This window comes from Barbatula barbatula (genome assembly GCF_947034865.1).
Source record: "Barbatula barbatula genome assembly, chromosome: 6".
NCBI classification, from domain to species: Eukaryota; Metazoa; Chordata; class Actinopteri; order Cypriniformes; family Nemacheilidae; genus Barbatula; species Barbatula barbatula.
The window spans coordinates 872,906-899,029 of record NC_136765.1 but is presented as its reverse complement, the minus strand read 5'-3'; the positions used below and the strand labels follow the sequence as shown (position 1 = coordinate 899,029).

The window sequence follows — 26,124 nt, the reverse complement described above, 5'->3', positions numbered from 1 at the left end:
TTTGTCACAGCTTCGAGCACGCAAATAATGCAAATTACTCAAATAAGCGAAGACGACAAAGCAGAACACTGGTTCCAGATAAACAATGATGCTCAAAACACAAGCTTATATTACAATAACATACTGATCCCAATCAAAGCAACCTCCTCTGGGTGATTATTAGATGATCTTTCTCTCCACCGTCTCTCTGCTGGAAAGTGTCTCCACAGATATCTATGAGTATCTCTGCTAAAAGCCTCAGTACCGCGGGTCCTAACGCCTCTCTGCTGGACAGTCTTTATAATATTGACGCAGGTCCTGACTTTTATCCTTTTTTTATCCTTAAAATCCACAGACCTTTTATTTTATGTAATAAATAAGACATGGCACTTTCTACAGTCTTTCTAATGCCCGCATGATCTCTCTTTCCTGCGTTAACATGAGAAGATGTGCTGTCGCAGCCAACGACATCTTTTTGCTCTGTGGTGGCCACTGTCGTGTTTCACAAGAATTGATTGATTGCAGTTCTCAAACTCACCGCTAGTGGCCGCTTGATCGTTATTTATTACTATATTAGTCTGAAAAACACGCCCATTCACAATAAAAACAATGATTAAAACAAAAACATATTTCAAAATGTACATGTCAAGTCAGCTTTATTTATATAGCTCCCTGTTGTGTGTTACAACTTTCATTGTTACAAAGCAGCTGTACAAGAAAAAATGACTATAAGTAAAACATAAAAGGTTATGGAATTCAAAACACAGGTCAAATATCAGACACACAATAAATTCCTATATATAGTGTTAATTAAATAAGACTTTAAATTCTAGCAGCCCCCCGGCCAGGCAAAACAGTGTAAAACAGTATGAAAACGGTGGCGAGGAACCCAAAACTCCATTGGAGGATAAATAAATCTCAGAGGGAGACCAGGCCTAACCAGGGGATTCCAGTTCCCCTCTTGCAAAAACTGCAGCCTCCGCACAAGCTCGACAGTGCGCGCACAACAAGGCAAAATAACAAAATTATTAGATTTAAGATTATCATTAATAGTTTTATAGAGTCCTTTGTCCAGCTCTATCATCGCAGCATTTGTCAGGTCTGTGCATGGTCCTGCCCGCTCTGGTAACCGTGGACTGTGTGTAAGAGAAAACACCGGAAAAACAACACTTATATTGTTGGAATCACCATCAGAGTCTTTTTTCCTCCAGTAGTTCAAACATTGACAGCCAACCAAAATTCCTTCAAGTGCTCAAATGTGCTACTGTAATACACAAGCATTTCATGTTTTGTTGGTGTTTTAGTTTTTGAAGGTTCTCACTCAGTTGACGTGAATGATCTTTAAGACCGTAAACACAGTGTCAGGTCGTCTCATCACAGTGCCAACACTGCAGTTCATGACGTACGGTACACAGACAATATTACACATCCCAGAATAGAAAAGTTCAGTCTTTCATCCTCTCACAAACAGTGTGATCTGAAAACACACAGGAATGATGTCTGATGAGAAATGTTTAGTTACTCGAGACAACAATTGGGAAAAGAGGAAGGCAAGCAATCAGACTTTATCACATTCATTTTCACACCTTTATTTACCCCGAGCCGGAGAGATGGGCTGCATTTGCATACTGATTTGTGTAACCCAGATAAAAGGCAGAATTTCTAATTATTGGATACATCTTGGGACCCTCCGCTTGATCTGTGCAATAATGTCACGTAATTGCATAAATTGGGAATGGGGGGATGGAAGCATTCGCTGAAGATTATAATCCTGTCACACTTACACCATACGATGTCAATACAGAGCCGGTACATTCATCCGACCGTTTATTGACCTGTGGATTCATAGACTTACGTCGGCCGTGGACGATCTGGACCAATTTAAACAACACAAAAACTAATAATACAGTTCACAAAATTAGATTTAGGTTGTAAAGGAACACATGTTGACGATATTTGTTTAATGTACATTTTGGAGGTAATATCTTTTTAGGCATTCTGTGGTCAAAATCTTATTGCTTTGTGAAGCATTATTTGAACATACTAATATCAGATTTGATTTAAAACCAGATGATTTCAATACTACTTTCTTAAACACAGCAGCATGAAAACATGTTGTAATAGACAGTGTTATTTACGGCAGTAGCACACTGCACTATATACCGTAGTAGCCTCATTGTGTAACAGTATAGATAATAGTATAGTATTCTGTCTCTCTGCCTATAGAGACACTGTGGTATAAACTTCAGTATTTTATGGTATGTACTATGGCAAGGTGTAAAAACACCATAGTATTTTACTACGGTAAATGCTGTAGTAGTACAGTATACTAAAGTATTTTTATAAAACAAGTTTGTTAATGTGAATTTTGTCCATTACAAAAACAATTGGAATCATTTCGATGTGCATCAGCACTAAAATGAAACACAACTAGATTTTTTGAACTTGTAATGAGCATTTCATTGAACACTTAACACCTAAAATGCCAAACTACCACATTTCTAAATCAGTCCACTTAGATAAGTCTAGCTGACCAGAATGAATCTGATGATCAGATGCCACAGAAGAAAACAAAACTCATCTTAACACCGACTGTGACGATCTGAAAACTATCGTTGGGTGTTCTTGAACAGCATTGAGCCGATTTTCATTTTTATCCATATCGTCTTGTTTATCAATCAAAGAAACCTTGAAGAGCGAGGGCATAGAGATTCAGTCCACACGCTGTCTGTCCGCTGTCACTCGGCATTAACAGCATCTCTCCTGCCGTTATCCGTACACGTCCTAATTGAAATGCCTGGCTGTAGTTAAATGTACGTGGACACGAGCAGAATGGTGGAGGATACCAAGCGCTCTGTCTATTGTTACTCTCACAATGCGGTGAAACGGCGCTTTTATCGAGCAGCCATGAAGCTGAAGTGCTCCGCTTGAATAATGTATCAGTCTCTGCTTAGTCTCCATGTAAATACCGGTCGCTCTGATAAAGTCAGGCCGGAGCGTAATGTAAAGCAGCGAGAACACACTAGCTGTTTGTGCATCAAGCGATCCGAACCGGACATGCATCTGGATTTTGAGACTCATCCGTTTGATAAGCTTGTTCTGTAAAGTGTCTTACGGCCAAAAGCAATTCATCAAATTGAGTAAAAGATGATTTTATAAATGAAGTGATTTATTGAGCGTTCCTCTGAGAACTTTGATGGATTCAGTGCTGGGCTGTTGCTCGCCGGTTCTCATTGAGTTATTTTTGTAGAATCAGACAAACGTAATGTGATGTGGGCTAGAAACCCACTCAACTCTTTTATTTTCTGTCTGTCTGTGATCAGGTAACATCGAGTACAGCTGTCCGGCCACCAACGAGTGTGAGATCACCAAACGAAGACGCAAGTCCTGTCAAGCGTGTCGCTTCATGAAGTGTCTTAAAGTGGGCATGTTAAAAGAAGGTGAGCACACAACCGTGCACATGACATCAACATATCATGGTCTGACACTGTATTGAGTCACATTCAGACACCTCTGTCAACACTGTGAAATGCGTAAACTTACATTCTGCAATGTGGTGGGATTTTCTGTTTAGTCTTTAGTCCTTTAAACAAGATAAACTCAACTGAGAAGAAAAGTTTTGCTTCTTTTGAATTAGATGATTCTTTCAATCTGATCTCACAGGGAAACCATTTTGTATGGAATCGTATCTTGTGAATTATTTATCATTTTATCATCCCGCGCGTAATATAGACACAATAGCAATAGTCACACTGTATAATGTTATAAATGTTCTTTATGTGCGCGTACAGTCATTCTGTAAATCGCAGTGCGTGCGTGTGTGTGTGTGTGTGATGATGACACATGAGTGATGCTAAAGTCGGTGGCTGGCTGGCGTGCCAGTGGACCCGTGTCAAAGCCGTACTGGACCTGAGGGGCTGTTGGCACGACCCGCGTCCCCCCACCCCCCGTCTCTCACAGTAACACGGCAGTAAATAATCACGGCTGTTGGGCAGAGAGACACAAATATGCTGAATAGGTCGATCCGTGCGTCTGACTAATAGAAGTGTAACAGTATTCCAACTGGAAAGGCTTCTGTCCCACGACACTCGCTCCGAGAGCTCAGCTCTCCGCGACGTATTGATCCGCTAAATGTTTTCCGAACATCTCGGCTCTCTTCCGGTGATGCTTTTTCAACATCCTGCCATCTGGGAAATCAGGGACTATTAAACACACTGACAAATCTTTCTGTTTTTCTTTCTCTTTCTGTCGCTCTCTCTTTTCTCTTTCTTTAATGAACTCATATTTTGTTACGCAGTATATTCACTTATGAAGCCAGAACATGAGATCTTGCCAGCGTGTCTGTGATGGTCTGTCGTTCTATATGAACCTGAATGATGTAACAGAATCTCTCAGCTGCGTGAGACACAATGAATCGCATTACTAGCTGATGAAAAATTAATGCAAATATATCATCTGCAGGAATAAGAGACCAGAAAACAGAGAAGGAGAGATTGTCATAAATGAATCACATGTGTCCAGTTTAAGTAATGGATTGAGTTGCGGTGACATCAGCGCATGCGACTGCGTTACACAGCGCGTGCAGATCAATTTGTATGCATGTTTTCAATATGAAAAAGGTTATTTTTATTTGAAAACCTTAAGCGTCTGTTTCTAATCCTCATGAGAATGTGTGTAGAGCCGTCACCTTCAGAAGAAGGATTAACAGTGCATACATGAATATACGGTAGTATTAATACTAAAATAACACGTGTATACTATAAAGAAATGTACATTTATGCATTTAACAGACACAACAATGCCACTTACAGTGCATTCAAGTATGCATTTACTAGTTTGTATGTTTGTATGACATAGGCCTGTAGCATTCGTGCACCACCAAAGATTAGATTTTTTAAGAATGTTAAAAATAGTAATTTACATTCTTTGGCATAATGACCTCAAATCATTTGACTATTTACTACGGGTTTAACAATGAACTATTACTAAAGAAAATCAAATGAATAAGAATGGATAGACTTAACCCAAATGTTTACATAATGTATAGTATATTTTTATATTATATCATACATTATATTGTACTAATGGATAAATAGGTGTGTCCAAACTTTTATGCATTATACTATATATTATAAAACAGTGTAATATTATGAAAAAATAATGAAAAAATTTAGTAAAAAAATAAAAATGTGTGTACATACTTCAATATAATAAACTTCTGTATTATTAATATATTGTATATAATATAAAATTCAGTGTTTAAGTGCAATTGAATGAAGTGTAAGTAATAATACTGCAACAGTCAGTGATTAAAAGTGTAATAATAAGCAAATGAATTAAAAACTTCATGTAAAAAGTGATGTAAGGTGTAACATACCGTAGTGTATGAAGAGCTTTATGTGAGTTGTCATTAAACCTCATTCCTAACAGCGCTTGAACTCACCGGGGCTAGTTAGCGGTCAGTTCCCTGTTAACCGGTTTAACCAGTCACCATCATAGAATTCTCAAATATGCCGGCGTATCAAGGCATCTCGCCGGCCGTTTGGTGTCTTTCCTCGATGCAAGGTCACCGTCTGTCTGCTTGCTAACTCTACGTGAGCGCCAAATCAATCAGCCTGTTCAAGGAGACGAGAAAATGACACACGGAGCATCACGTCTGTCCACGTGACACCTCATTCCGTGACCGCAGCCAATGAGCCGAACCATGCGTGAACTTTTCATTCGGATCACATCCACAAATCTGTGAAACGTGCATTTTGTTTACATCAATAATAAATAAAAAATGAGAAAATGTCTAAAAGTCTGCATCAATGAAATCATGTGCTTGCCATTATTTCTGGATGTTATGCTGGATCCTGCTGGCGGAAAAAGACTTAAAGTAAAGCAGATAACAGTTGAGGGTTTGAAGGCCGAGAGCGTTTGTATCCGTCAGATGTCCTGAAGGATCTTGGATCCGCTTCATTCCCTCAAAACAGGAAGTGATCGATAAAAAGAGTCGAATGTCAGGGACTACAGGTTTTCACCTCTGATCAATGGAGCTGGGAACAGAGGAACGGATACTATTGAGAATCTGATCATTCCACATCTCACATATACTCCAGCTTCACGATGACATCACAGAAATGTCCATAAAACATCTCTTGTCATATAACATACACACACTTCATTTGCAGACCCATGTTTTCTTTTTTCTAACAAGCGCAGAGGTTCTGAAAATATAACTTAATAGTTTTGTCTTGTTTTCCAATCGTCCAAGTTTCAGCTTAAAGGGATGGTTCATCCAGAAATCTAAAGTTTGTCATATTTTACTCATCCACATGTCGTTCTACATGTTTTAAGACCTTCGGAACACAAATAAAGATATCTTTGAGGTTTTTATGAGGCCTGCTCATAGACATCATGGTAATATTATAGTGAGACATCATGAAATTGTCTCTTCTGATCATAGTGGTTCAATTGAATATTTTATGAAGCGATGACAGAAAGGAAAATATTGACTTTAATCAACATATTGTTCTCTTCACTGCGAGTGTCTGACGTGCGTTCACGAGAGCCCCACGACGCATGCGCATTCAGGTCATGTGTGAACGCTGCATAACGCATCCACATGTCATATTAGTTTGGGGCATATTAGTTTTGATTGGTTCTTTATTGTGTGTTTTTAAGACAGCATTGGCTCTTACAGCTCATGGAGAATGAAATCACGTGTGTGTAAAGTGAGTGTGTGAAGTGTGTTTCTGTCGGCCGTGTCCCTGGAGGTCCGCTTTGAACAGGTGAGGGGATTACAGCAGGCGTGAACATGTGTTTTCCAGCAGAAAGGACAGCTAGATCACTTCTGTATGAAGACCACACGTTGTAAATCATCTCTACAGAGACACTGAGCCGTCACATATCTTTTCACACAACCGTTTCGATAGAATATCAATGAAAGAATTCAACTAAATAACAAGAACTGTCATTATTGATATTGCCTTAATGCTGTCAACAATTCAGTGACTCCCCAGTGCTCACATTTTCTTCAGTTTATCGTTTTATCTTAAGAGAGTCACAATAATTACAAACGCTTTCTCTGACTCACTCATATTTTAAGTGTAAATTAATTGGCAAAGAAAAGAAAACACTTCAAAATTGAATTAAAGATGCATTTGACTAATACCACTATTTATTAGTTTAATATCATCATTATTTATAAAAAGAATTTCAATAATATAATTTCTGCAACAATATTCCTGTATAGTGAAAGCAATACTCTTCACTATGATTCTCATGGGCTCGGCCCTGGCCGAAGATGCCCAGGCAGGTGTTTTTGGGTTAGTTGTTGGCTTTGTGACCCCCTCGCCATTCCTGTGCCCCGGGTTCCCTCGCCGCCGCCGTGAGGAAAAATGCCAAGCGTCCGAGAGCTGCCAAGCGGAGGCTCTTTGAAATAGTGCTGACGAGGGCCGTTTTCAGAAGAGCTGAACCCTGAAAGGCCGAGTTCGCCGTGGCCTTAGGACGCGGCCCATGAATTTCCTAGCTAAAAACGGGTCGGCTTAAGCCCCCTTAGGCACTGCCAACCATTCCAGCCACGCTGACACTTTCCCCTCACCCAGATGACAGGCGCTCAGAACAGGTGAGAGCACCAAAAATAAGAGTGCCTGCCAAGTCCAGTGACCCCCGATGAACTGCGCTTCTTTGCTGGAGAGGAGATTATTGTTTTGAGAGAGAAAAAAGAGCCCGACCTCAGGTGGTCACGGGAGGGCTAATCCACGCTTGAATGTTGTCCGCCCCGGACCTAAGCCCTCTCTCTCTCGCCGACATGCTTGCTTTGAAGAAATGACATTCGAGATCCGATGGCTATGAAGCGGCGGCGGTCAATGCTGTCAAAAACACTGGCTTTCGTGTTTGTTGACCACTCTTGGATTTCATTGAAGACGTTCCACAGTCAGACACTTGGTCCTCTGATATCGTGTGCGAGAAATGAAAGACGCTGTCAGTGGTTGTGATGTTGTGGTCATGAATCTCGGGGTGGGTGCCATGTTTGTAGTGTGAAATAGGTAATATGTCAACAAGTGTTGGGTGCACTCCCAACTGTTGGGGTTGTCCATATTTTAGTCAACACATCATTTTTAAGCATGTAGTCCTAATTGGCATAGCCAGTCCATCCATCTCTAACCTCTCTCTCTCTCTTGCTCCGGGTGCGATGGAGACTTGAGGGAGACCTGATAGTGCCAAGGTTTAATTCCTGTCAGCGTCGGTGTAATTGTGGCTGTAATGAAAACAGGCACCTGTGTAACTCTGGATCTTCACACTGGATTTGTGACGCTTGACAATCACGTGTGACGTGGATCAAACCATCCGGTGTTTCTTAATTTAAATCCCTCGCTGGGTTACACAGTCGACGAGAGCGTCAGGGAGCCGTGAAAACAATATTAGCTTCATCACACCTGCTTCAAAAAAGGCTGAAGGTTGCCTCCAGACTGCTTGATGCTGGTTTGAATAGAAAACCAGCTAAACCAGCTCAGATCCAACTGGTCCTCATGAGCTCAGTGTTTAAGGTTTCATCTTATGAGCATTAGCAGCATTAGCATTGAGATCACCAACAACGCGGTGACAAAGAACAAGACTGCGATTTTTATTAACGACCTGAAGATTTGCTGTGAAATTAGCATTGTTACTTCAAACAATTCAGTCCACTGTAGATATGAAGTGCTATTTAAGATGTGTTTAGAGAATGCGATTTTTAGCTTTAACCAAAATCATTTGACCTCCCTCCCCGCCGTCTCTGATTATCAATAAAAAATATGAAAATCGTAGCCAGGAGAGATGAGATTTTACCACGACTTAGCAAGCATCAAATGATCTCCTGGAGTTTGTTAGGAAGAGCGGGACCACGGGGACCAGCCGGTAATTAGGTTAGTGGGTTGTCAGTGTCAGGAAATTGAAAGACAATCCTAATCAGATTTCTGTTTCTAGGGAATCAAATAATTTGTATAAGGAGAAGAAATCTCCCGATTCGGCTTCTAAAAAAGATAATGCGGCTTGTTGTCGCCGCTCTATGTGCCTACTTAATGATGTCGACGTTATCGCTTGGACCAAACGCAGTTAGCAGTTTGTTTCTGGAGTTCTGGAGCGTTCGGACGGGTTAATGTTGCAACACGGTAATACAAACAAAATGATAAAAATTAAATGAATGGTTTTCTTCATCTCCTCTCCGTTGTGGTCTCACACTCTCTATTGTTCAGAGAATTATGTGAATTCGTCTCTGTGGTTGACGTGATTTCACCAGCTGATGGGTTTTGTTTGTAAGCGTTTGCTGTCTGGAATCATTCAACTCAAAGCATTTTCTCTAGTGAACCCGTATTTTCACTGAGTGTGACTGAATAAACACGACTGATATAATAAGCGGATTGGTGAGTAATGTAAAAGCATTCTTATCATATAATTGGCTCATAAATAACAGATGTTGCGCAGGGTTTATTGAGTCAATGTTATCTCAGGTTTAATACCACGACAGAACAAGTGCTGTATGATTTATCATTTTACACACGTCAACCTTTTCAAATGTGAAATCTGTCACAAATGTGAATGTATGAAAATACAACTACAGTATGTGTTCTCTCGGTTAATGTTATATAATAAAGGAATTTGTTTGAAATGTTGTTGTTGTGTCAGTAATGAAAAGAGCAGTGTGTGAGTTCATTGACCTGCTGTTAAATATTCTTCTGTTTAGATTTATGAGGATCACACTCACTGTTCACACGTGGAGTCCTGACACCTCCATCACACGCTGAGAACTCTCTCTCTCTCTCTCTCTCTCTCCTCTCTCTCTCTCTCTCTCTCTCACTCTCTCTGTCTCTCTCTGTGTCTCTCTCTCTCTCTCTCTGTCTCTCTCTCTCTCTCTCTCTCTCTCTCTCTTCTCTCTGTCTCTCTCTCTCTCACTCTCTCTGTCTCTCTCTGTGTCTCTCTCTCTCTCTCTCTCTCTCTCTCTCTCTCTCTCTCTCTCTCTCTCTCTCTCTCTCTCTCTCTCTGTCTCTCTCTCTCTCTCTCTCTCTCTCTCTCACTCTCTCTCACTCTCTCTCTCTCTCTCTCTCTCTCTGTCTCTCTCTCTCTCTCACTCTCTCTCACTCTCTCTCTCTCTCTCTCTCTCTCTCTCTCTGGCTGTCTCTCTCTCTCTCTCTCTCTCTCTCTCCGTCTCTCTCTCTCTCTCTCTCTCTCTCTCTCACTCTCTGTCTCTCTCTCTCTCTCTCTCTCTCTCTCTCTCTCTCTCTCGTTAAAAAACTATGACGCAAACACTGACTAAATTACCACAGCAAATAAAAATGCATTTGCACAGTGTGTGTTGTTTTATTTTTGTGTCATTGTTGTGTAATGTGTGTTTGTGTTTGTTCAGGTGTTCGTCTAGATCGTGTACGAGGAGGCAGACAAAAATACAAGCGGAGAATGGATGCAGAAAACACAGCGTACCTGGGTCTCACGCTCCCACCTCCAGCCAAAAAACCCTGTGAGAACACAAACATGATTTACACAATTCTAGCACCACAATTGTTTATGCAGAACAAATATCTACAGTAAATAATAACAGAAATGATCATTCAGCAGTTGTGAATGTGACATTAAGTGTTTTCCGCAATTTCAGTGACGAAGATTGTGTCACATCTGCTGGTGGCAGAGCCGGAGAAGATCTACGCCATGCCGGACCCCACCATGCCCGAGAGCGACATCAAAGCCCTGACCACGCTCTGTGACCTGGCCGACCGCGAGCTGGTCGTCATCATCGGATGGGCCAAACACATCCCAGGTCAGCCGTTTGACAACAAATTCATACTGATGACAAAAGTGTTTTTCAAGCATGTGTACGTTAATTGAGTTGTGAGAGTTAGAGAAAGAAAGGGATGTGGTTTATCGTGCACATGCTGTGTCAGGCCCGTGTGAGGCTGCGCTGGGGTTTTTGGAGAAGATAGGAATCATTAGCTGGGTGAAATGTTATCTAGTGAGGAGATTAGGAGAATGTTCACCCTCTTAATCACACACACACACGCTCACACGCGTTCGCTGGTGCTGTGTCAGCACAGAGAGCATTTTAGGCGTTCACACACACGAGTGGATCACTAGTGACCCAAAAACACAGTGTCCTCAAAGTGACCCGCTCGCACACACACGCATACACACGCACACACACATACGCACACACACACACACAAGCACACACACACACACACACAAGCACACACACACACACAAGCACACACACATACGCACACACACATAGGCACACACATTTTCTAAAGGTCTATATTTTATACTAGAACCCTCACAGAATGCTTTCTGCATATTTATATTTTAAAAATCATTTAGTTTTTTACAATTCATTTTTATCATTTTATATTGAATTGATTGACCCAAATATACACCCACAAGGTCAACAAAAAACACTTTTACTATCTTTGTAGGTATATTTGGTTCACACACACAGGTTTTATATGTTTTATTTTAATTTGATTTTAATTGGATACTCATTGCACTCCATTAAACACCTTTAAGGACTTAAAGAGACATTCAGTAATACGGAAATAATACAATAATAGCCTCTTTAATGTTTTTCCTCACTTTGAACAGTCGTGAAGTATTTTAACTTAAGTAAATCTATCTGTGTTTTTACTCTGGAAAACATGCCTGACCAGGATATGCTGTTTTTTCTACAGGGTCGCCTAATATTGAGACAATTTTGCTATAGCCATAACATGATCTGTAACAATATTATCAATGTTGTGTTATCGCAAAAGCAAAATTGTGTCTTATGAAATTATGTTTTCCAGGCCTTAACATAGAGAATATTAAACAATATAATAGATATTACCTCTGTCAAGGTCCAGCTGGTGCAGTTCTTTTTTTTATAAGAGGGAGTTTTAAGTCATTTGACCGATCTCTTCTATACCTCACACCTCAAAGCAGAAGTTATGATTAGAGGATGAAGAAACGAGGACAGGATGTGACAAGGTTCATTTGTACATCATTGCAATTCAATAATGGTTTATGAAACACTTATGGCACTTTTATATATACGCAATAAATATTGTTCCACAGGCACCACACGGAGGTCCTATCGCACCGTGAGATGTTGATACCGTTACATCCCCAGTTCAATCACATTATTGTACACGATGTGATTTTAAAACATAAAAAGGAGGGAATAATCATTTGTCTAACAGAAATAATTGAGAGTTTTCTCTGAGGGATTGAGTGTTATGTCATCGGTGTCATTAAAAGTCATTTCAAGGGTCGAAAACATATTTTGATGAAATATCATTTATTTCTATAGGACAAAATGCACCGATGGACCGGTCACTGTAAGATTAGAAACATGTCAATCAGGTAGATTTGTTGTTGTGAAACCCAGTTAAATGGATGTGTAGCGTCACGCGGCGTGCTCTTCATACATGCACCTGTCCAGAGCTCTGTCATATTTCTGTTTCTATTATAAAGGCCATCACGTCAGCTGTCAGTATACGGCCGTAAACAGTCTCCTGGTATGGTCCGCTTCTATCCGATGGGCCGTGATTAATTGTTAATGAATCCCGGCGTTGAACGCTGGAGCTCCGGCTGGCACAGCGAGGAGACTCTCTCCGTAAATACTTTCTCATTAAAGCCGATGTGTGGGACATGTTGACAGATGGCGTCATCTGGATTTTGCTCCTTGGGTGCTAAAAACCTTTGACATACACACACGGGCGTCTTGTTCTCGCTCAGATCGCATTTCATTGTGTCTAAACGCTGGAGTTCCCCTTCTCCCTCACTGACGGTTATGCCAACAAGCCTCGGAAAACTGCGACTCAAAATCAACTTCAACAAGAGCGGACTGCAGCTCGACTGCAAAAATACCAAATGCTCTGAACTTTTTTTATTAAGTTGCCATGTCAGCAGAAATACTTTCCGAAGGAGATTTGATGGAGTTCTCTCTAATTTGTTTTATTCGAGTATAAACTTAGTCTCAGACTATAATTGTTGAGACACATGAAGAGTCTGGAGGTGTAAATGAATGTAGATTGTAGAGATGAAATCATCCCTGTCGACAAATACACTTTGTCTTCTCAAACTGTAGTGACAGAGACGTGTCAGATTTCTCAGGTGAAATATCTGACGTGGATGTCATGTTATTGCATCGGCTGACTGTAATATTGCCAGTCTTATTAAATGGTAGATCTCTGTATGTGGGTGTCTATGTTCTAAAGTGTAAATGATGTCACGGATAAATCAGCATTTCATCATCACTTTTTATCAAATATAGACACCGACCAACAGTTTTCAGTATATTCAGTTCAAGCGCTGACGGAGGCTGATGAAGGCTGTAGGCCGCACATCATGATGGATGGAGCACTCGGATCAGATCAGTCACGCGTGTGGGGGCATCTGGAGGGCAGGAGGAGACTTTTACTGTGGTGTTTAGTATCAGGACATACCCAACTGATGACTTTTACTACTAATGGCTTAATACTAATATAATAATAATAATAATAATGATAATTTTTCATGAATTTATATCAACAGTCTCCAGCCGGAATGAAAAGACACTTGAGAGTCATTCCTGCAGGGTTTCTTGTTTTGCGGGGTCACTGCAGTCAATACAACATGCTTTTTCATTAACCGGCGGATCTGTTTAGCAGTGGAAATAAATGATGTTTAATTACGTGACTGATTAAAGCTCATTCCTGGCTCGTCATTGAGTTAAACAGCTCACATGAGGCTCGCCGGCGTCTCGCGGGACCAGTAGGCAGTGATGCGCTGCGGTCAGGAGGTCAGGAAAAGCAGATTAAGACAAGGGGACTACAGTATTTAACATTACACCACGTCATAACGTTCACACTTCACCGGCTAAATGAGCTCTGTGACGGATTCAGATGGCGTTTATAAAGTACACATAGATCTTCATTTAAAGTCAAGCGTATTTAATCAGGATCAAAGCGAAAAGGTGAAACATCATCTTTTCGGAAACCTGCATGAACCAGCAGCGATGCCATGCACACGACACCACCCAAACAGACGTATAAAGGATTTTAATAAAAATGCAATGTTAAAACAGTCAAATTTATAATACACAGAAGATATTTCTCCATTTATTTAATACATTTTGTCAATTTGTTCAATGAAAATTTATTTATTTACAGTATTTAAAATAATTGAGATTACCAATTAAACATTACTGAGACGATGAATATAAAAGGCATCTATGATATAAATTAAATATATTGTATGTATATTTAGCAACATACATCTGTTTATACATCTAAAAGAAATATATTGATATGTTCTTGCTTTCTCTACCAAAAATGTAGAATTAGCTTTCCTGTAGCTCAGTATTAAGAGCATTGTGTTAACAGCACAAGGTTGTGTGTTGGATCTCAGGGGATTGCAGATACATATGTATAAATGTATAGGGTAATGCAGTGTAAGTGTCTTTGGATAAAAGCATCTGCCAAATGTCTAAATGTAAATTACAGTAATCGAAAAGGTTTTTAATTTAGTAAAGTAAGCAGTAATTCATGAGGATTTTTGTGTTTTTATTCTGATTGATTCTGATGTGAGAGTCGAGAGGATGTTGATCGACATTCAAACTCAAACAAACTCAAGCGACAGACCATCAAACGCAGAGGAGAGGACCATCGCCATAAAACCTCCCAAATGAATTTTCAAATATAAGCCTGTAAATGCAGGCGAATTAAAACGTGTCATGTTTTACAGTTATTTGGTCGGTAAAAGGCTGTCTGAGTCATAAAAAGCCTTTTTGGAAAGGTTTGGACTTTTGTATATTTTGAGAATTGCTGTCTTTGATTTAGAGAGCGTGGAATCTATCACGGCGAGATGGCCGAGCTTGTCTTTCTTATGGAAAATGTTTCCAGCTATGAACTTTATTGGGCTGCATAAAAACAAGCTGAAAACTGATTACATTTTTTACTAGCGCTTAGATCACTGTTGCTTTAAGCCCACATCGCAGAAACATGTCAGCATTTGTGCTAATGGATAAAAGACATAATGTCTAACATACCCAAGAGTGATGTCAGCATGAACCAGACTGTTGCTAGGGAGTTGCTATAGGGCCTCCTGAATGGTTGTGAGTTGTTTTTTGAATTTTACATTCTGAACTGTCAAACATAGAAAAAATACTGAAAAGTGTCTGTTAGAAAAGACGTTGTGAGGTTCCTGAGGTTTTGTATGGTTTCTTGAGGGTTTGTCCGGTCTTGTAAGGGTTTGATTGTGTTTTGAGGGTTTTTCAGGTGCTGTGAGGGTTTTGTGAGGTGTTTTAATGGTTTTTGATGTGTTGTGAGGGTTTTTCAGTGTTGTGAGGGTTTGTAGGTGTTGTGAGGGTTTTGTGAGGTGTTATGAGGGTTGTTGATGTGCTGTGAGGGTTTTTCAGTGTTCTGAGGGTTTGTAGGTGTTGTGAGGTGTTTTGAGGGTTGTTGATGTGCTGTAAGGGTTTTTCAGTGTTGTGAGGGTTTGTCAGGTGTTTTGAGGGTTTGTAGGTGTTGTGAGGGTTTTGTGAGGTGTTTTGAGGGTTGTTGATGTGTTGTGAGGGTTTTTCAGTGTTGTGAGGGTTTGTCAGGTTTTGTGAGGTGTTTTAAGTGTTTGTCAAGTGTTGTGAGGGTTTGATTGTGTTTTGAGGGTTTTTCAGTGTTCTGAGGGTTTGTAGGTGTTGTGAGGTGTTTTGAGGGTTGTTGATGTGCTGTAAGGGTTTTTCAGTGTTGTGAGGGTTTGTCAGGTGTTTTGAGGGTTTGTAGGTGTTGTGAGGGTTTTGTGAGGTGTTTTGAGGGTTGTTGATGTGTTGTGAGGGTTTTTCAGTGTTGTGAGGGTTTGTCAGGTTTTGTGAGGTGTTTTAAGTGTTTGTCAAGTGTTGTGAGGGTTTGATTGTGTTTTGAGGGTTTTTCAGGTGCTGCGAGGGTTTTTCAGGTGCTGTGAGGGTTTGTCAAGTGTTGTGAGGGTTTGTCAAGTGTTGTGAGGGTTTGTAGGTGTTGTGAGGGTTTGTAGGTGTTGTGAGGGTTTGTCAAGTGTTGTGAGGGTTTGTCAAGTGTTGTGAGGGTTTGTCAAGTGTTGTGAGGGTTTGTAGGTGTTGTGAGGGTTTGTAGGTGTTGTGAGGGTTTGTCAAGTGTTGTGAGGGTTTGTCAGGTTTTGTGAGGTGTTTTAAGGGTTTGTCAAGTGTTGTGGGGGTTTGTAGGTGTTGTGAGGGTTTGTAGGTGTTGTGAGGGTTTGTCAAGTGTTGTGAGGGTTTGTCAGGTTTTGTGAGGTGTTTTAAGGGTTTGTCAAGTGTTGTGGGGGTTTGTATGTGTTTTGAGGGTTTTTCAGGTGTTGTGAGGGTTTTCAGGTGCTGTGAGGGTTTTGTGAGGTGTTTTGAGGGTTGTTGATGTGCTGTGAGGGTTTTTCTGTGTTGTGAGGGTTTGTCAGGTGTTGTGAGGGTTTTGTGAGGTGTTTTGAGGGTTGTTGATGTGCTGTGAGGGTTTTTCAGTGTTGTGAGGGTTTGTCAGGTGTTGTGAGGGTTTGTAGGTGTTGTGAGGGTTTTGTGAGGTGTTTTGAGGGTTGTTGATGTGTTGTGAGGGTTTTTCAGTGTTGTGAGGGTTTGTCAGGTGTTGTGAGGGTTTGTAGGTGTTTTGAGGGTTGTTGATGTGCTGTGAGGGTTTTTCAGTGTTGTGAGGGTTTGTCAGGTGTTGTGAGGGTTTGTAGGTGTTGTGAGGGTTTTGTGAGGTGTTTTGAGGGTTGTTGATGTGTTGTGAGGGTTTTTCAGTGTTGTGAGGGTTTGTCAGGTGTTGTGAGGGTTTGTAGGTGTTGTGAGGGTTTGTCAGGTTTTGTGAGGTGTTTTAAGGGTTTGTCAAGTGTTGTGAGGGTTTGTAGGTGTTTTGAGGGTTTTTCAGGTGTTGTGAGGGTTTTTCAGGTGCTGTGAGGGTTTTGTGAGGTGTTTAAATGGTTTTTGATGTGTTGTGAGGGTTTTCAAGTGTTGTGAGGGTTTGTCAGGTGTTGTGAGGGTTTGTCAGGTTTTGTGAGGTCTTTTAAGGGTTTGTCAAGTGTTGTGAGGGTTTGATTGTGTTTTGAGGGTTTTTCAGGTGCTGTGAGGGTTTTGTGAGGTGTTTTGAGGGTTGTTGATGTGTTGTGAGGGTTTTTCAGTGTTGTGAGGGTTTGTCAGGTGTTGTGAGGGTTTGTCAGATTTTGTGAGGTCTTTTAAGGGTTTGTCAAGTGTTGTGAGGGTTTGATTGTGTTTTGAGGGTTTTTCAGGTGTTGTGAGGGTTTTTCAGGTGCTTTGAGGGTTTTGTGAGGTGTTTTGAGGGTTGTTGATGTGTTGTGAGGGTTATTAAGTGTTGTGAGGGTTTGTCAGGTGTTGTGAGGGTTTGTCAGGTTTTGTGAGGTCTTTTAAGGGTTTGTCAAGTGTTGTGAGGGTTTGATTGTGTTTTGAGGGTTTTTCAGGTGTTGTGAGGGTTTTTCAGGTGCTGTGAGGGTTTTGTGAGGTGTTTTGAGGGTTGTTGATGTGTTGTGAGGGTTATTCAGTGTTGTGAGGGTTATTCAGTGTTGTGAGGGTTTGTAGGTGTTGTGAGGGTTTGTCAGGTGTTGTGAGGGTTTGTCAGGTGTTGTGAGGGTTTGTCAGGTTTTGTGAGGTCTTTTAAGGGTTTGTCAAGTGTTTTGAGGGTTTGTAGGTGTTGTGAGGGTTTTTCAGTGTTGTGAGTGTTTGTCAGGTTTTGTGAGGTCTTTTAAGGGTTTGTCAAGTGTTTTGAGGGTTTGTAGGTGTTGTGAGGGTTTGTCAGGTGTTGTGAGGGTTTGTCAGGTTTTGTGAGGTCTTTTAAGGGTTTGTCAAGTGTTTTGAGGGTTTGTAGGTGTTGTGAGGGTTTTTCAGTGTTGTGAGTGTTTGTCAGGTTTTGTGAGGTCTTTTAAGGGTTTGTCAAGTGTTTTGAGGGTTTGTAGGTGTTGTGAGGGTTTTTCAGTGTTGTGAGGGTTTGTCAGGTGTTGTGAGGGTTTGTAGGTGTTTTGAGGGGTTTTCAGGTGTTTTGAGGGTTTTTCAGGTGCTGTGAGGGTTTTGTGAGGTGTTTTCAGGGGTTTTCAGGTGTTTTGAGGGTTTTCAGGTGCTGTGAGGGTTTTGTGAGGTGTTTTGAGGGGTTTTCAGGTGTTTTGAGGGTTTTCAGGTGCTGTGAGGGTTTTGTGAGGTGTTTTGAGGGTTTTTGATGTGTTGTGAGGGTTTTTCAGTGTTGTGAGGGTTTGTCAGGTGTTGTGAGGGTTTGTCAGGTGTTGTGAGGGTTTGTCAGGTTTTGTGAGGTCTTTTAAGGGTTTGTCAAGTGTTTTGAGGGTTTGTAGGTGTTGTGAGGGTTTGTCAGGTGTTGTGAGGGTTTGTCAGGTGTTGTGAGGGTTTGTCAGGTTTTGTGAGGTCTTTTAAGGGTTTGTCAAGTGTTTTGAGGGTTTGTAGGTGTTGTGAGGGTTTTTCAGTGTTGTGAGTGTTTGTCAGGTTTTGTGAGGTCTTTTAAGGGTTTGTCAAGTGTTTTGAGGGTTTGTAGGTGTTGTGAGGGTTTGTCAGGTGTTGTGAGGGTTTGTCAGGTGTTGTGAGGGTTTGTCAGGTTTTGTGAGGTCTTTTAAGGGTTTGTCAAGTGTTTTGAGGGTTTGTAGGTGTTGTGAGGGTTTTTCAGTGTTGTGAGTGTTTGTCAGGTTTTGTGAGGTCTTTTAAGGGTTTGTCAAGTGTTTTGAGGGTTTGTAGGTGTTGTGAGGGTTTTTCAGTGTTGTGAGGGTTTGTCAGGTGTTGTGAGGGTTTGTAGGTGTTTTGAGGGGTTTTCAGGTGTTTTGAGGGTTTTTCAGGTGCTGTGAGGGTTTTGTGAGGTGTTTTGAGGGTTTTCAGGTGCTGTGAGGGTTTTGTGAGGTGTTTTGAGGGTTGTTGATGTGTTGTGAGGGTTATTCAGTGTTGTGAGGGTTATTCAGTGTTGTGAGGGTTTGTCAGGTGTTGTGAGGGTTTGTCAGGTGTTGTGAGGGTTTGTCAGGTGTTGTGAGGGTTTGTCAGGTTTTGTGAGGTCTTTTAAGGGTTTGTCAAGTGTTTTGAGGGTTTGTAGGTGTTGTGAGGGTTTCTCAGGTGCTGTGAGGGTTTTTCAGGTGCTGTGAGGGTTTTTCAGTGTTGTGAGGGTTTGTAAAGTGTTGTGAGGGTTTGTCAGGTTTTGTGAGGTCTTTTAAGGGTTTGTCAAGTGTTTTGAGGGTTTGTAGGTGTTGTGAGGGTTTTTCAGTGTTGTGAGGGTTTGTCAGGTGTTGTGAGGGTTTGTCAGGTTTTGTGAGGTCTTTTAAGGGTTTGTCAAGTGTTTTGAGGGTTTGTAGGTGTTGTGAGGGTTTTTCAGTGTTGTGAGGGTTTGTCAGGTGTTGTGAGGGTTTGTCAGGTTTTGTGAGGTGTTTTAAGGGTTTGTCAAGTGTTTTGAGGGTTTGTAGGTGTTGTGAGGGTTTTTCAGTGTTGTGAGGGTTTGTCAGGTGTTGTGAGGGTTTGTCAGGTTTTGTGAGGTGTTTTAAGGGTTTGTCAAGTGTTTTGAGGGTTTGTAGGTGTTTTGAGGGTTTTTCAGTGTTGTGAGGGTTTGTCAGGTGTTGTGAGGGTTTGTAGGTGTTGTGAGGTGTTTTAAGGGTTTGTCAAGTGTTTTGAGGGTTTGTCAGGTGTTGTGAGGGTTTGTAGGTGTTGTGAGGGTTTGTCAGGTGTTGTGAGGGTTTGTAGGTGTTGTGAGGGTTTGTCAGGTGTTGTGAGGGTTTGTAGGTGTTGTGAGGGTTTGTCAGGTTTTGTGAGGTCTTTTAAGGGTTTGTCAAGTGTTTTGAGGGTTTGTAGGTGTTGTGAGGGTTTTTCAGTGTTGTGAGGGTTTGTCAGGTGTTGTGAGGGTTTGTCAGGTTTTGTGAGGTCTTTTAAGGGTTTGTGAGGTCTTTTAAGGGTTTGTCAAGTGTTTTGAGGGTTTGTAGGTGTTGTGAGGGTTTTTCAGTGTTGTGAGGGTTTGTCAGGTGTTGTGAGGGTTTTTCAGTGTTGTGAGGGTTTGTCAGGTGTTGTGAGGGTTTGTCAGGTTTTGTGAGGTCTTTTAAGGGTTTGTCAAGTGTTTTGAGGGTTTGTAGGTGTTGTGAGGGTTTTTCAGTGTTGTGAGGGTTTGTCAGGTGTTGTGAGGGTTTGTCAGGTTTTGTGAGGTGTTTTAAGGGTTTGTCAAGTGTTTTGAGGGTTTGTAGGTGTTGTGAGGGTTTTTCAGTGTTGTGAGGGTTTGTCAGGTGTTGTGAGGGTTTGTCAGGTTTTGTGAGGTGTTTTAAGGGTTTGTCAAGTGTTTTGAGGGTTTGTAGGTGTTTTGAGGGTTTTTCAGTGTTGTGAGGGTTTGTCAGGTGTTGTGAGGGTTTGTAGGTGTTGTGAGGTGTTTTAAGGGTTTGTCAAGTGTTTTGAGGGTTTGTCAGGTGTTGTGAGGGTTTGTAGGTGTTGTGAGGGTTTGTCAGGTGTTGTGAGGGTTTGTAGGTGTTGTGAGGGTTTGTCAGGTGTTGTGAGGGTTTGTAGGTGTTGTGAGGGTTTGTCAGGTTTTGTGAGGTCTTTTAAGGGTTTGTCAAGTGTTTTGAGGGTTTGTAGGTGTTGTGAGGGTTTTTCAGTGTTGTGAGGGTTTGTCAGGTGTTGTGAGGGTTTGTCAGGTTTTGTGAGGTCTTTTAAGGGTTTGTCAAGTGTTTTGAGTGTTTGTAGGTGTTGTGAGGGTTTTTCAGGTGCTGTGAGGGTTTGTAGGTGTTGTGAGGGTTTTTCAGGTGCTGTGAGGGTTTTGTGAGGTGTTTTAATGGTTTTTGATGTGTTGTGAGGGTTTTTCAGTGTTGTGAGGGTTTGTCAGGTGTTGTGAGGGTTTTTCAGGTGCTGTGAGGGTTTTGTGAGGTGTTTTAATGGTTTTTGATGTGTTGTGAGGGTTTTTCAGTGTTGTGAGGGTTTGTCAGGTTTTGTGAGGTCTTTTAAGGGTTTGTCAAGTGTTTTGAGGGTTTGTAGGTGTTGTGAGGGTTTTTCAGTGTTGTGAGGGTTTGTCAGGTGTTGTGAGGGTTTGTCAGGTTTTGTGAGGTCTTTTAAGGGTTTGTCAAGTGTTTTGAGGGTTTGTAGGTGTTGTGAGGGTTTTTCAGGTGCTGTGAGGGTTTTTAGGTGTTGTGAGGGTTTTTCAGGTGCTGTGAGGGTTTTTAGGTGTTGTGAGGGTTTTTCAGTGTTGTGAGGGTTTGTCAGGTGTTGTGAGGGTTTGTCAGGTTTTGTGAGGTCTTTTAAGGGTTTGTCAAGTGTTTTGAGGGTTTGTAGGTGTTGTGAGGGTTTCTCAGGTGCTGTGAGGGTTTTTCAGGTGCTGTGAGGGTTTTTTCAGGTGTTGTGAGGGATTGAGAGTTTTGTGAATACTTTGGTGATGGCTGTCATGTTTTGGTTAAAGACACTATAATACTAAAGAAGGATGTGATTGACACACATTATTCATTTGCTAATCTATCCAATTTGCATGTAAATCTCTTGACAATCATCTGGTCCTGTACTGAATCACCAGGACATTTCACTTTCCGTTTAGCGTCAATTCTGTCTGCTTGAAATGATTCTTAATAGCACTTGAATATGTTTGACAGCCAGTGGCGAGTGACCTGTTCTCTGGCTGCACCTGTTCATCCCGTCCCCTCCATCCTGGCCCTTATTGATCCCCCTTCACATTGTGAGGGGCCCCGCGGCCCCGATGGCAATCTGTTAATTAATGTATCCTCCAGCACGCCCGGCCGCTGTTCGCCTGCCCGATAAGGGAAATTAAACACTCGCCTTTTATCCCACTTTCTTATTTTCCTTTCACTCCTTCTGCCTCTTGGCCTGTGAACGCTCCGAAGTGTCACCCGGCGGCAGATAGACATCGGCCGCTCATCTCTGCCTCAATGAGGCCTTTCATATGAAAGAAGGAAAGTTTGGGGTCAGTTGCGGTGGGGCGAGCCGATCAATACTGTAATCTATCGGCTCTTTAATGACGAGCAGGGCAGATAACGCTGCTTTAGTAGACTTGTAAAGCGATGATTTTAATTTGCCGGCACTGCGAGGACATTCGTATGATGTGCAAATGGGGGGCAGGTGAACGAGGGGAGTCGTGAGGAGTTTATCGACAGATGTCACTGAACGGGAAGATGAACACTGAGCACACTGTTACTTATTATCCTGTTTATAAACGATCTCAGTCTGCTGTAAGTGTTTTACTGTATGTGTTTCATACATATTACGTTTATCTGCAAGCTATACTGCACTAAACGATACATACCTATGAGCTTTAAGAATGTAAACACCTATGTGTTTTAGAAGAACTATAATTTGTATATATGTAATTATAATTTATGAATATAATTGTAAATTATAATGTATATTTGCCAGAAAGTCTGTGTTTTTGGACAACACTTCCTCTAATATTATTTTTTCAAATCTTTAAAATGACTAAGTACATTTACATTTGGTCATTTAGCAGACGCTTTTATCCAAAGCGACTTACAGATGAGGAAACATTGGAAGCAATTATAACAACATAGGCAACAAAATACATAAGTGCATCAAAACTAGTACATTAAAGCCTAGCACAGTATAAAGAAGCTAAGAATAGTGAGGTTAGTAAGTGTTTTTATTTTTTTTATTTTTTTATAAAGAAGGAAAGGGAAGAGCATTAGGAAAAATCAATCAGCAACGTGTTGACGGAAGAGATGCGTTTTTAGGCGTTTCCAGGAGCATAGCTTTGAACTTTATGCGGGCGGCAACAGGGAGTCAGTGTAACCTGATGAAGAGCGGAGTTACATGCGCTCTCTTTGGTTCATTGAACACCACTCTTGCCGCCGCATTCTGGATCATCTGGAGAGGTTTGATTGTGTCCAGCCAGAAGCGCATTGCAATAATCCAGTTTGGACAGGACAAGAGCCTGGACTAGGTGCTCCTATAGGAAAGATCAAATTTTCCTAATGTTGTAGAGGATGAATCTAAGTAAATGATTGTGTGTGATCACATTAAATGTGAACTCCAATGTGGAATATTTCTCAAATAAAAAGCAAGTGGTTCATTTGTTTATCTATACTGTATGTCAACCATTTTTGTATTATTTTTTTATTTAAGACCTTTAAAGTTTGAAACCTTTTAATGATTGTTTTCTCCAATTACGTGTTAACTTTTTCACTAACCTGAAAGGGAACGTCTGGTCCTTTGCTCAGGTTTCTCCGCGTTGTCTCTGGGAGATCAGATGAGTTTACTGCAGAGCGCGTGGATGGAGATCCTCATCCTGAGCATCGTCTTCCGCTCGCTGCCGTATGAGGACGAGCTGGTGTACGCCGAGGACTACGTGATGGACGAGGAACACTCGCGCCTCACCGGTCTGCTAGATCTCTACGTGTCCATCCTGCAGCTGGTGCGCAAGTACAAGAAACTGAAGGTGGAGAAAGAAGAGTTTGTCACGTTGAAGGCCATAGCGCTCGCCAACTCAGGTACTGACAATTAAACATTCACATTCAACCCTGTTAAACTATAATGAGAAATCAACTAGGTTTCAAATCTTAAGACGGATGCTTTACCTTAAACATATTGAATAATATAAATATTTAATAATAAAATGAGTATTATTACATACGATTCTAATCAAAATGAAAGAAATAAACGTTCTTGTTTTTTCCACCCCGTTATGATACATTATCATATTCATGTTTTCATAAAATGTATGACCAAGTTCTGGTTTAATCACTTCGTAATGTGGTAACAGATGTCTGTTACGTGGAGAGGTGACGTGAGGCGCGCAGATAAAGATGAAGGGCACACGGGCAGAGAAAGCGCGGCCGAGCACCCAGCATTTAATGGAACGCCTTCCGTGTTGCCGCATTCACTCTATCTCCATCACGCTAGCCATGGGGCCAGTGGCCGCGAGAGATAAATTTAGCATTTCATTAGGAACACCAGAGCTGTCAATAAAATGTGTTAAGCGGACTGGAATGAGTATCAGCGAGCGCTGGCCCTCGTTGTTCCCACAGCGTCTGTATCGACAGCAGGCTTTTCAGAAGGCAGGGCCCGTCCCGCGCTGATCAATGTGCCCCTCGGCCCATCTCGTTTTATTCTGCCGCCTCATTCGCTGTCTCTCTTTGTCGGGCTGAGAAATGAAAACGCTGATGGAGGCGTTTGGCCTGCTCGGGGATGACAGGCCCGGTGCGAGCGCTGCGACTCTTTCTGTCCGATGGCTCTCGCGGGACGGCCACTGTCTGACAGCTGTGAAAATTCATAGCCATTGATTTTGTAATTAGCAGTTTATCAATCGTATCGACAGGCTCTTTCTGATGGATTGCAGGGAAATTGTTTCTTCAGACAGGTTTTTTTAACCCATCAACCCCAAACCCCCCCACTCACATACACTTCTGGCTTAAAAAAATTGCAGATTAATAGAAGTACAATGGATCGTTGTAAAATACTATTAATAATAAAGTGGTGATTTAGATTATAGAATAATAAAACCATTTGATGGAAATATTTAAATTGTATTATTATTTTAAATGATTTTTTTTTCATGTCTTTTTATCCTTATTTAAAAACGAAGGTACCCTATGTTATACAATCATCCATCAAAATAAAATAATGCTGACAAGGTCACGAGGGTCCCGACACAAAGTGATAATTACACATCTGCTTAACAAATAAATCAATACCTGGACATGAAATATTGATTGAAAATGTTACGCCAGATTGTGACACAAACACAGATATCAGTTACCATGACAACAGTCAATGATACACTTTCAAGTCTTCACACAAAATGACTGATTCATGAAAATCAAGTGTTGATACAGAAAGCCTAACAAATAATATCAATTAACACCAATTAGCAGCTACAATAAAGAGGCCATTGGTCAATTTTTCTTCAGAGAGGTCAGGTGACTTTCTGTCATGTCATGTGACGACTCTGTGGATGTGGTACCCAGCATGGATAAGAAAGGTTTCCTGGTCAGTATATTGACTAGCTGAGGGAGTTTCTGTAAATTCAATCATGAGAGCAGGTTTGTTTTATGTTTCTCTACATGTCTCTAAGACATAATGTTGAAAAATCCCAAGCCAATAACCACAATGAAATAATCGTATGAATAGACTGTAGATCAGAGGACGAGGGCCAGATGTGATGCATTCTTTTTCAGTAAACACAGGACCAAATTGAGTTTCATTCGTATATTCATTTGCAAAAGCTTAAAACGCGTGCTATAGTCACATATTCGTCAACCGTCCTTTGCATTATTCTTGAGCCCTCTGTTTGTCGGGCACCTCACAGAGTTCATGTGGGCTACCAGGAGCCTGCGGGCACCACGTTGGAGACCACTGCTGTGGAGAATAAAATCAAACACTACCTGAGAAAATGTACAGCAGATACATAAGATATTCAGTCATTTTAATCAAATATTCATTAAATTGGAACATTATCAAAACAATCACAAAATCTTTGTTTCATGCATGTCATTTGGATGAATAACGTCTCAAACGCATGTTTGTGTAATCTATGTGACTACTGCGTGTCAATACGTGTCATGTTTGGTCCTGACAGATTCGATGCACATAGAGGACGTGGAGTCGGTTCAGAAGCTCCAGGACGCTCTTCACGAAGCCCTGCAGGATTACGAGAGCTGTCAACACGCCGAGGACCCTCGACGCGCCGGAAAGCTGCTCATGACGCTTCCTCTGCTGCGGCAGACGGCCACCAAAGCCATTCAGCACTTCTACAGCATCAAGATGCAAGGCAAGGTGCCCATGCACAAACTCTTCCTGGAAATGCTGGAGGCCAAGGTCTGATTGGTCCCGTGACGTCATCGAGGCGACAGCGAATGAGGTGTGACAGAGATGCTCTGACTGCGGAGGACAGACCGATCCTCCGACGGACACGCAGATTGAAGACTTGCGTCTCGCTGAGACGACAAACATTTTTAAAGACCGGAAAATGAAAAAATACGTATTCAAAATATGAATCTAAATGAAAAAAAAGAATTTAAAATCTATAAGGAAAACTATGTACTTGTACAGAAATGCTTTTTGGGACATGATTTCTGGTTATATATGATGAAAGAAACTTCTGTAAGTAGATGCTCATTTTTCTTTCGGCCCTCACGACACAGTTAAGCTCCTCACACAACACCAGGACTTGTACATATTCGTCATCAGGCCTGAACAGTGCAACCGTTTGTCTCGCC

The 26,124-nt window shown here is 41.4% G+C and overlaps 1 protein-coding gene across 1 annotated transcript in view; it reads left to right on the top strand.

The window, feature by feature from the left end:
• esrrb (estrogen-related receptor beta) overlaps positions 1-25,729 on the top strand; it is a gene marked incomplete at both ends in the record, with an annotated part of 41,808 nt that extends 16,079 nt beyond the window's left edge. Inside the window, 5 exons of the mRNA XM_079459331.1 lie at positions 3,303-3,419; positions 10,349-10,459; positions 10,595-10,756; positions 23,128-23,397; positions 25,485-25,729. Of these exons, the coding sequence (XP_079315457.1) occupies positions 3,303-3,419; positions 10,349-10,459; positions 10,595-10,756; positions 23,128-23,397; positions 25,485-25,729 (905 nt within the window). The remainder of the gene's footprint in view (positions 1-3,302; positions 3,420-10,348; positions 10,460-10,594; positions 10,757-23,127; positions 23,398-25,484) is intronic.
• Between the last annotated feature and the right edge of the window lie 395 nt (positions 25,730-26,124).